This window comes from Pelophylax lessonae (genome assembly GCF_965119305.1).
Source record: "Pelophylax lessonae genome assembly, chromosome: 9".
Taxonomy (NCBI): domain Eukaryota; kingdom Metazoa; phylum Chordata; class Amphibia; order Anura; family Ranidae; genus Pelophylax; species Pelophylax lessonae.
In genome coordinates, this window is record NC_138776.1 from 217103283 (window position 1) to 217115722 (window position 12440).

At 41.9% G+C, this 12440-nt stretch overlaps 1 protein-coding gene across 1 annotated transcript in view; it reads right to left on the minus strand.

Moving 5' to 3' along the window:
• Nucleotides 1-12440, minus strand: part of RASSF4 (Ras association domain family member 4) — a 436165-nt gene that overhangs the window by 173215 nt on the left and 250510 nt on the right. Inside the window, exon 5 of the mRNA XM_082268429.1 lies at nt 2770-2915. Coding sequence (XP_082124555.1) covers nt 2770-2915 — 146 coding nt within the window. The remainder of the gene's footprint in view (nt 1-2769; nt 2916-12440) is intronic.

Consider the following 12440-nt stretch of genomic DNA (forward strand, 5'->3'; position numbering starts at 1 on the left):
AACTTCCTGATTACTGTACGAGGGCTGACAACATTGCAGTTTCTAAAACATATGCACAGGTGTTTGCTCTTTATCTATTTTTACTTTGCAGACAGGAAATTCTTCCATTATATTAATATAAATGCATACAGAATTAAAAGAATATTTTGGTTTCAACTATCCCAGAAAAGAGCGCTCTGGCATGCAGCACGCTATGTTTCCTAGATAAACCAACAATTGCTGAGTCTGCTAGTGCCCAGATTCATTATGTAAGGCAATGGAGAAAATATCAGAATAAATTCAATGTCCAGACCCATAGAAATGCTTACAGTTCCTGCTCCAATAATCCCTGGAAATGTATTTAATTTACCTGTAACCTCCATAACAGCAGTAGAGACAGGGATCTATGGGGGCATGGCAGAAAGACTTACATTTTCAACTGTGAAGATCCACAAGAGAGCGCTAACTTAAATGCTAGACACGTTAAGATCTCTTGCTCCCCCCCCCCTTTCTCTTGGATGATTGACGAGCTGAGCAGGCACCCTCAGATTGGAATAACAGAGCAGTGAACAGAGTATGTGTGAAATTCACCTAGAGTGGTTTGTGCTTTGTTTTAAAAATGCCATATCTTGGAATATAGTATAGGACACAAGCAAAGTATTTATAGACCCTGGGTCATAGGCTCCTACCTTCAGGTGATTGGAGACTGTCAAAGCTTGAGAATACAACCTCCTGAACGCCTCTTCTAACACTCTACCTCACTCCCTGTGTCCTCAGTTTTGTAGCAAGCAATGCAGTGCACCCAAGGATTGAATGGGAGGGTGTTCTGTACTGTACTGGGACATCCCCAAGCAATGAATGAAAAGAGGGAGCAATAACTAGGCAAACAGAACTGTACCAATAGGCCTAACCATAATAAGGGTCAGAGAGACCCAACATAACTCAGTTGTTTCGGCAGACAGAATGTTTGCCTGTTTTGTAAAGGCTCCCTTTTGCCTGGTTTCCTCCATAGCTTCATGTGAGGATATTCCCCTGTAGGGTACTCATGGAGCAGGGTTTAAAATATAGGGTAAGCATATCCAGAAGAACATAGAAACTTGGGTATAGACCATTCTGTAGTGAATCCTTGTTACAAAAGAGCAGGAGGAAATGCCTGGGTGCAATATAGGGGCTTTAGGTGTCAGTGGCAGTAAAATGTGTGACTAGTGGTGTTATGTAACATCTGGTCATCCACCTAAAACTAAGCTTTGAGTGGCTGAGTTTTAGTGCCATATTTTCAAAGTTTACAATGTAGTGAATACAATTCAAATGTTACCTAACAGTCACAGTCAGAAGTATACAAGGTGACCATGTCTTACCTGTCCACCACTCTGGACTGTATCAAAGGTCTAGGGTTTGCCTTTCTAGGTGGACATACTCCTAAAGGGGTCTTCAGGGACTGAGTTCCATAGGGGTGGACCATGATCCTGGACCTGTATAGTATCCTATGGATCCCAAAGTGCCAGGGTGAGAATCCATGCAGGATTCAGGGGCTAAAGCAACATGTGGAGGCCAGGTATGGCTCCCAAGGTTGTTGTGATCTGAATGCACTCCTATGTGTGGAATTAGAAGGGAACGATGAGTTGATTAAAGAGAGTTATTTGCAGAGAAAAGGGGAAAAAAAAGGGGGTCTAGTTAAGCTAAGAGTGATTTCTCCTTGAAAAAGAGGTCCACCATGTTAGGCCACTAGCACAAAACAGAGGACTCACATAGCTTGGTAGGGTTATAAGGGAGGATTCGATTAGGTGTGTCCTTTACCAGTGTCCAATCACCTGAAGATATGATCCTGTAACTCAGGGTCTATAAATACTTTGCCTGTGTCCTGTACTGTACAATTAAGATAGTCACTTTGCCACAGTGTATGTTCACCCTGAAAGCCAAGTCCCACTGAAACTTTTTTTTTTTTAAGTTTTGGATAGAGTGGACAAGAGTTGGTATTTCTGTCAAGTTTATGTTGCAGTCTGTGACCTCACTAAGAAGCTCCTCTACTTCTCTTGCAACCTGTGTCTATTTTTTAAAGGGACATTTTTTAACAAACTCCTTCTGTTCCTTTTCATCTGAAAAAGGGACAAAAAAAAGCACTGGGGAATCTGGTAGGAATCTGAAAATAAAACATAATGTCCCCCTCCCCTATTAAGTGAGACAAATGCAAATTTTATCCATATTTTCAGTGGTATGCAGTATAATAAAAACAGAGCTCACAAACTATTGGATGTATTATACCACCCATTTTCATTATCATCCATAGAAGGTATGATCTATACTACCAAACATTTTTAATCCACATTTTTGACAATTTGGTCTACTCCCAGCCTAGACTGCACACAAATGACAAAACGCCAAGATTTTCAGATCCCATAGTAATCCCATTTTTACTAATTTACTCATGAAGAAAAGTCAGCATTTTCTGTTGAGTTTGAAAATACATATGAAGGTGTAAGTTGCAGTACCAGAGTAACCTGAAAATGTCCTATAGAGCTCAATCTCAGTGAAAACAGGGAGCTGTGATGGTAGAACCTATCTGTGATACTAAGTTTAGCCATTTTTTAATTATATATAAATATTTTTTGTTTTAACTGAAAAGTACAGTTTCAGCATGGAATATGAATTTCTCTGGGGCATGGGAATGGTTGGCAGAGGTGAAGTTGCCTTGCATTTTTAGCTGTGAATTTTGGAAATTTGTAGTTACTCTTAGTACTAGCTTTCTGGTTAATTATGATCTTGTAAATTATTTTTTTTCTAAGTGTTTACCTGTGTTTTCCTTGTGATGCCCTGCTCCAGGTCTCTGAAGAGCTAAAACATATCCTTTCATTGACATCTTGCACCTGTAGTCTTATTGGGCGCCGCAGACCCCAAGATATATTCAGAAGACCTTCCACCACAAGTTCTTCACCCTCCTGACAGGACACAAAGTAGGGAGTATAAGCATCGTGGTTAGGATGCACACGTATAAAAAAAATAACAATACAATGCATTGATTTAATAGAAGGTCCAGTGCATTTGTAAATTTTGCTTAACATTAGATATATTACTTTCTAAAATTATATGTATTTAAAGATATTTATATGATGCTTATCATTTGTACCTAAAGAGTAACTCCACTTCTGTTGTGAAAAAACAATTCCCTCTGGGTGATCAATGTACATTGCAAGGATTTTAACAAAAAATAAAAACATAAAATCAAAACACTCAGCGCTATGAAACGTTTAAATTGTGTCAAACAGAAATGTAACATGTGTCACCATCTGTGCCAATAAATTTCACTGCTGTCACCATTAATATATAAATGCAAACAAAGGAAAAAGATACAGTGTATCACTTTAACAGGTAGTGCTGTGGTAATGCAAACAAAATTCAAATACATAGAAACAAAAAGTAAAAAAAAATAATAATAGAATAAAATTAAAATTAAAAGTCCATATGATGTAACACACCCAGTGCTGTTCTTTATCCTGATAACTCAATGTGCCAGTGCTGTATAAACATGCAATAGGCGAAATACAAATTTTTCTGACTCTCCACTTCCAAACACCCAGGGCTGGTACAAGGATTTTTGACACCCTAGGCCTAGGTTCGCCATGAACCTTGGCACCCCAGATGTTTTGGAACTACATTTCCCATTATGCTCATGCACTCTGCAGTGTAGTTGAGCATCATGGGAAATATAGTTCCAAAACATCTGTGGTGTCAAGGTTCCCCATCACTGCCCTAGGCGAAACCCCATTTTGCCACCCCCTGGCTCTGCCTGTGACTCTACCCCCTTTGCCCTGCCCATGTAACGCATATGACCTACCTGACCATTACACTGACCTACCTGCCCCTATGCTGACCTACCTAAACTGACCTACCTGACCCCTACACTGGCCTGCCTGCCCCTACACTAACCTACCCCACCCTTATATTGACCTACCTGACCACTACACCGACCTACCAGACGCCTACACTAACCTACCCCACCCTTACACACTGACATACAGTGACCTACCTGACTCATACACTGACCTACCTGACACATACACTGACCTACCTTTACACATACAATGACCTACCTGACCCCTACACTGACCTACCTGACACATACACTGACCTACCTGACTCATACACTGACCTACCTGACACATATACTGACCTACCTTTCACATACACTGACCTACCTGACCTTGCTGCCCCCCGCTGGCCGGGAGGTCAGGTAACAACCACTCTCACAATGCTCCTGTGATCTCCATCAAGCACCCCCCTCTGCTCTGTCACTCCGCTGTACTCACAGGCCGTACCAGAAGGACAGGCTGGAGCAAAGGAGTCCCGGGGTCAGTGATGTCAGGTAGTACAGTGAGGAGAAGTGACAGCAGGGAGCTCAGCGGGAAACATTGGATTGGCGGCTCCGACACCTCCAGCAGATGTGTTCTTGGGATAGCCGGCACTGAATGGGGCTCACAGTGCCCAGGAGAGGAGAGCCAAGCTCACCCATGCCTTGGGCTTTACCAGGACAGAATCCGTAGCTGCGCCCTAGGTGGCTGCCTAGTTTGCCTACAGGTAGCGCTGGCCCTGAAAATACCACCTCGCGTGCAATTAGTGATCCCTCCCCCTTTAGATGGAAAACTCATAAACTCCAAAAGCGCTGATTAAGAATACAATTAAATAAGTCTCTAGAAAGTAGAAAATGGATCTTCCACCCGGGTGTTCATGCCACAAGTTCATAAATCCTTCACCGTCACCAAATACACCGACTCTTAACAACAATGGGTGGACTATTGCTCTCACAACAGTCAGACTATGCAGAGGGTGATTTACAAGGATCACACAGCCTTAGACTCCAGGTAGTTTTTAGTATCCAGGTCCCTCAGAGACATCGAAGGTAAAATCCACATATATCCTTCTTGTCTCTCCTGGGCTTTAGGTACTGTGTTTCTCTCCCTTCCGGCACTCCAATTCAGCAAGCCAAAAATTAGGCTTGGAACAAGAGCCTCCAGAAATGACTTCACCCCACCAGGATCAATGCCCCTACATCATCTGTTTAAACAGGAACACAGCCAGGCCACAAACCAACGCAACTATCATGTGCTTCCACTCCACAAACTGTCTTATAGTGCAGACAAGGCCGTACAATTTATTTTTATGATCGTGTTTTTAGAAGTGGAAAAACGAGATCCAAAAGGTGTTCTCTATAGGAGTGTTCCCCCATCTTCCTATTAAGACATCATACCAGGAGTACCAGGCGATTGTGACTCGGTCATGGGGTCATTACTGGGAGGTGAGCAGGCATTCGGTCTATAGGTGGTGGTCATTGAACACACTGGATTATTAAGTTGAACTGTCACATGGAGTCTTTCACAGATGTGGAGTTGATATCTACAGTTTGGACTATTTTACTGTCACTGATACACATTGGACCTACATTTTTTATTTATTGATTAGAATTTGCACATAGGGTTGTGCTGCACTTTACTTTTATATCAGATCAGTGGCATTTGTTTGCTCAGTTCTCAGGCTGGAGCCAGCGGGGGACAGATGCAGCATTGGACTAATGCTGCATGCACCTAGGAGAGTTGTTTTTTCCATGAATCCCATACTTCTCTTTTAATGGACAGGAAGAAAGGTTGGTAATCTAACACTCCTTTTTCAGTTAAAGCTCCACTCTGCCAGTCCTCTGAGACCTCCTGCCTGTGAGCTCCCTGGACTATAATACAGACTATAGGAGGAGCTATATACAGGAGCTCACAGCAGGGGTCATCTGGTGGACATGAAGAGCCTGATCCGGCACCTGATGGAAAGAGCAGGGAAAGAAGGTGGTGAAGAGTGGATGAAGAGGTGCCTTTCTTTACCTCCATGGAATATCCTGACTCCTACGCCAAAACCACTGCTTCTGCCACCTCCTCAGGAGCCTTCAACTCCACTGCCACCACTGCTCGCACTGCGCCCGCCGCCAGGGACGGCAGTCAGATGGAAGGACCTGAAGTGGCTGTCCCATAGAGGGATGAAGATTCTGGAGATGGCGCAGCAGGAAGCCACCCCTGCCATGAAGCTTTGGAAGAGGAAGCTATAAGGTCAGCAATCGGTGAAGAGGTGGGCTGACATTCGGCAAAGAGGAGACAGGCCCAGCGCTGCAGATACTCTTCCTCACTGCAAAGCCTGAAGGCCGAATGTCTCTGCTCTGAGGGGAGAAGACAGCTTGGCCAGAAGAGGCAGAGCTTTCATCAGAGGGGGGCGGGGCATCAGCTAGCAATGCCAGGAGATCCAGCATACCTCAGGGAGTGGCTACAGCTGGACAGTCTCCACGGCAATGAGGCGCCTCAGCTCCTCGGTCGGATCCAGCCAGCCTTAACCCCTTTAATGGTGCTACAACCCTCAGCAGCAGGTCACATAGCTATAGCAGGCAGCCTTTGGAAGAACATTGGGTAGCCAACATTATTCCTCATTCAGAGGCACAGCAGATCCCTGTTGTGTGCTCTCCAGCTGTATCACAGCCTGGGATTCAAGGGAATGGGGAGTTTTCACAATTACAGCTGTAATCCTCATTGGCTGCTTCTTTATTCTCTATTGTGGATAATTTGAAAGCTACTACTACTGTTAGCTCCCAGCCTTCTGCTATTTAAGTGGCTTCTGTTTGGGCTACTTCTGCTCCCCCATCTAGCAGCACTCTCCCAGATCTTGGCCAGGCAGTTTTCAGTTCTGCTGGGCCAGCAGTTTTAGCTTTGCCTGTGCCTACTGATAATGTCTCTCAGTTGCAGCCTAACTCTGATGCATCCCAAGGCATGGCTAATGTTCCCGAAATATGTCCTTAAGAAGCCATGCCTTGCGAGTTATCTCCATTGAGTTATGACCTCTCAGCTAACATTAAAGAAAGAATTCTTAAAGAACTTATTGACATACTGTCTCTTCTTCGGTCTTCTAAAGAATTCTTGTTCAAAGGAGATAAAAAAAAAGAGGACAAAACTGAAAAGGGCGGGCGCAGACCTGGCGCCAGTAATTTTAACAATTGGTTACAGGCGTACTGTATTTTTTGCAGCATTATTTGTGGGAAGCATCCAGAATAAAGTGTTGGTTTATTCCAGCATTTAAATATTGTTTCGGAGCCTTACAAGAATTTTTGGTGGGGTATCTTGGTTTGCCTATGATAAGTCATTAAGGCAGAAGCTATCAGTGCATCCTAGTCTGAAATGGGGTTGCAAGGATATTGGTATATGGCTTAACCTATTTCTTCCTCAACGGTCATTGGCAGGTAAACAGCAGCCCCCAGTGTCCAACTCCCACTTACAAGAAAGGAATCTGTTTTGCATTCAACGTATGTTTTATTATATATGGGTATATCTATTGACCTTTGTTAGCTGCCACCATGTTATTCCTTCTTTACTTTTATTATTTATTGAGCGCAGGTTTTTTTATTTTATTTTGCATTCAACGATTCCCAATGTAAGTGGCCAGGGTCCTGTCGCTTTTTGCGCAGGAGCCTATCCCGTTTCCAAGTGCTTAAGGAAAATGGCAATCGCCAATCAACATCAAGGACGGGATCCATTTACAAAAAGCTCCAACACCAGTAAAACTATTAAAAATGCTCCCATGGCTGCAACTTTACACAGACAGGCTGATAGCTCATTTAATATTTAAAGGGTTTAGCGAAGGTTTCTTGCTTCCTCCTTTCCAGAGTCAGGGCTGTGTTATAAACAAAAAATGTAAAATCTTTTGTCTGAGGTAGTTAGGGAAATCCTGGAAGGCAGGGTTGCGGACCACTTTTTGCACCCTCCTTTTCAGGATTTTAGAATTTCTCCGTTGGCTATTGTGCCAAAGAAAGAGCAGCATTTTTACAGGCTTATTCATCACTTATCTTTTCCTAAAGGAGACTCTTTAAATGATCAGATTAGTGATGAATTAGCTATGGTACATTATTCTGCTTTTGAAGATTCCTTAATTAACCACTTAAGGACCGAGCCCATTTTTGACACAGAAAACTACTTAGAACCCCCAAACATTATATATATATATATATATATATATATATATATATATATATATATATATATATATATATATATATATATATATATATATATATTTTTTTTTTTTTAGCAAAGACTCTGGAGAATAAAATGGCGGTCACTGCAATATTTTTGGTAACGCGGTATTTGCGCAGCGGTCTTTCAAACGCCATTTTTTTGGAAAAACTACGAAAAATTAAATTTCACTGCATTTAAAAAAACTAAACAGTGAAGTTAGCAATTTTTTTTTGTATATTGTGAAAGATGTCATGCCGAGTAAATAGATACCCAACATGTTACGGTTTAAAATTGTGCACACCCGGGGAATGGCGACAAACTACAGTCAATAAAAATCTCTATAGGCGAGGCTTTACAAATTTTTAACGGTTACCAGTTTAGAGTTAGAGTGTAGCTCTTTTTTTAAAGTTATTGCTATCGCTCTGGTGATTGCAGCGATACCTCACATGTGTGGTTTAAACAGTGATTTAATTTGCGGCTCGACTTCCATATACGTTTTCTTTCATGCGCAAGCTTACAGCGATGGGGGCGGCTAACATTTTTTATTTTTTTTCCTATTTATTTTAACTTTTTTTTTTAATTTTAAAAAGGTTTTAAAAAAAATAAATAAATCTGATCACTTTTATTGCTGTGGCAAGCAATGTAAACATCACTTGTGACAGACCCTCCACTACACTTCCATGTATTCAAAACGCTGAAAACTGCATTTTTGAATACATTCCCTTTTTAAATCCGTTGCCTTTAGCAGCCGAGTAACCCGGATGTGACGTCATGGACACCGTCATCGGAGACCCGATCAAAGTCACATCCGGCTTTGATCGGGACTCCATCCAGCCAGTGGGACGGGAGACCCGGGCAGAACCACGGAAGGCTGCGGGAGGGGGGGCGTCCCCTCCAGCTCGCTGGGGTAACTATCGAGCGGATTCCGAGCTGCATTGGTCATTACTGCAGGAAAGCCGACCGCCGGCTCTAAAAAACGGTACCAGGGTGATGCCTCTAGCTAGAGGCATCACCCCGGTACAACCACTTAAAGTCAGCCGACGTAGACCTACGTGGGTGGTCGGTAGGTGGTTAAAATTCGTAGTTTAGGTGAGGGTGCATTCTTGGCTAAAGCGGACGTGAAATCTGCTCTTCCCTTACTGCCCATTAATCCTTTATCTTTTAATTCTGTAGGATTTTATGTTAACAACTGTTTTTTCTTTGATAAATGCCTTCCCATGGGTTGCTCTCTTTCCTGAAATTACTTTGAGGCTTTTTCTACTTTTATTGAGTGGGTGGTTAGAATCCCTTCTGGTTCCTCTTTAACATTGCATTATTTTGACGATTTTCTTTTTTTAGGTCAATCAATTTTTGAATGTAATAACATTTTTATATTTCTTTTTAACAGTTTGTGCTGAATTTATTATTTATTTGGCCCATGAGAAGACCATCTTCCCTTCCAATTGCATTATATTTTTAGGTATTACTATTGCTACGCTGGCCATGGAATTCAAATTACTGGATTAAAAAATTGCTACACTAAATAATGTCTTTGCCATGGCGCTTAGACGGAAAAAAGTCATCCTGAAGGATATGCAGAAGCTTCTTGGCCTTCTTGCATTTGCTTCTAGAGTATTGCCTACTTGCAGGATATTCTCTAGGCATTTATACCTGTCGATTTCGGGTTTTAAATCCCCTACGTTCCATATCAGGATCACTTCAGAATTACGGGAGGATCTTTTAGTATGGGCTCAGTTTTTAAAATAATTTAATGGAAGCACTATCTTCCAAGAAGAATTTGTATCGGACAATGATTTTTGTCTCTTCACTGATGTATGGTGGGTTTTGCACCCATTTGGAAAACCCATTGGTGCACGTCATTATGGCATCCTCCTTGGAGAGCTAGGGGTTTGGTAAGGAATGTGGTGCTACTGGAATTATTTCCTATTCTGGTTGCGTTGGAGATTTGGGATATTTTAGGAATAAAAGGATTCTTTTTAGCACAGGCAACAAAGGGGTCCATTTTGCTGTGAATTGCTTATCCTCCAAGTCTCCTCCAGTCATCAGTTTATTCAGATACCTTGTTTTCAAATGCCTGAGACTTAACATATGGGCAAAGACCCGCTATTTACCAGGTAAGCATAATGAGATTGCAGATTCTCTCTCTCGTTTGCAGATGTCCAGATTCAGGCTGCTTTTACCATCTGCAGAAAAGAGAGGGATCCAAGCCCTTTGCACCTTTGGGAACTGATTTAGGAATAGTTTGCGAGAGCATTGAGGGCTCTGTTGTGCCTTCTATTATTACAGCTTATTCTTCCGCATGGTGGCAGTGGCTCTCTTACTTAGCCTCCAGGGGGGAACCTCCGTCCGTGCTCTCTGAACATTTACTTTTATCCTTCCTTAACAGCCTGATGTCTAAATCTCTATCTTGGGCCCATATTAACAACATTTTAGCAGGGCTTTTTTTCCCCTAAAATTGCATAATTATCCAGCTTGTAATAGGTTATTTTCAGTGAAACAGGCGTTAAAGGGTGTTAGGCCTTAAAAGTGTGTCTTTTAGGCCTGATACACAAACTGCTATCACGCCCTCTATTCTTGAACAGTTATGTATGACCGTTGATAAGGTTTGTTTTTCCTCTTACGGGGCAAATTTATTTCCGGCTGTGTTTTCAATTCTTTGGGCATTGCGAATTTCTGAGGTGGTATCCCAACAAAAAAAGAATATCGGGAATTTTATTCGGGCATGTATTGTTAAAGGAGGACTAGTTACATAGTTAGTCAGGTTTAAAAACATAAGTCCATCTGACTCAACCAATAAAAAAACAAACAAAACAAAAAACAGTAAAGAAAACCCAACCATACAATCCCATATACCCAATACACAGTTGATCCAGAGGAAGGCGAAAAAACCCCAGCAAAACATGATCCCCCGAGAGGCAATCAGATATTCCCTGGATCTATTTAACCTCTAAATATTATTACCCATTTATATTATGTACACCCAGGAAAGAATCCAGGCCTTTTTTAAAGCAATCTAGTGAGCTGGCCAGAACCAACTCTGGAGGGAGTCTATTCCACATTTTCACAGCTCTTACGAAGTTAGGTATTTTCATTCCTAGATCTAAAAGTAACCAGACAGCAAAAGGTTCTTGGTTGGATTTACATTATTTTCCAGGTTCCACATCTGTCCTGTTGCTATTTTGATTTTTGCAATCCAGACCTCCTGTGCATGATATATTGTTCATTCATATGAAATTCTCCCCTTTAACAAGGTTTCAAATCAATGTTGTTCTGAGCAAATGCCTGACATCTATGAAATTCGACAATATGAATTTGTCTTTGCATTCTTCCAATATTGGGGCAGCCACGGAGGCTGCCAGGCTGGGTTTAGATATCAACATTATTTAAAAAAATTGGAAGATAGCAATCTGATGCATATACGTTGTATATCCCCCCTTAACTATCATTTCTAATTTCAGGTCAATTACTGTTCGTTTGTTTGGACATTCTTTCATATTCTGGGCTGAAAGGAGAGCTTTGTGATAAAGTTATTCCGAAAGCTTGAGTTTTGACTCATCTAGGGTGCATATTTGCTAGCATGGTATACAGGGCAATGCAATGACAGGATTTATTTTTTGAATTAAGTAACATGTTCCTTTTTTTCCAGCACCTGATGTTTTAATTCTTCATCTGGGAGGCAATGACATTGGAAAGGTCAAAACACTGGATATCATTTTTCAAATCAGGAATGATTTACATCGCTTCTGAATGTCATTTCCTAAGACAGTTTTGTTTTTTTCCTGAAATTGTGCCCAGGTTGCTTTGGTTCAACTCATCTACTGTATATACTCTATAGACTCTATAAAGAGGATGTTGTCCATTTGTCGGACATTGGTCTTGACATCTTCAATAACAATCTGCAAAATATGGTGGAGTTGCCTGCGGTTCAGGGGGGTTGGGCCTGGTTTGTTTTGTAAACAATCCTGGCTTGTGGGGGGGGGGGGGCAGTTAATGAAATGGCTTAATAGTATGACAACATGAGCCGTAGTGGCTGTGTTGTTTTTTCACTGGTATGTTTTGAGTGAGTTTGTTATTAGCTACTGTAACAGTTTAAAGCGGAGCTCCAGTCTCCTTGTCAGTTTTCTCCAAAAAGCACCCCCATGATTCTCTTTAATTGCACAATATGAACATGATACTGGTATAGGTGTATTTATTCGTCTTACTTACAATTATGATGTTTATCACAGGATCCGGCAGACAGGCAGCGGTCATTATAAGTATGGGCATCTGAAGCCCGCTCCCACTTGCTTCCAGGACTCCATGCAACTGCCTACCCAGCATGCATGCCCCCGAACTCACGCCTGCACAGTAAGGATGCACTGTGTTGTTTACAGGCTGCCAAAACAATGACGGCGGCAGCAGAAGTTCCCGCCCTGTTGCTATGGGAACCTG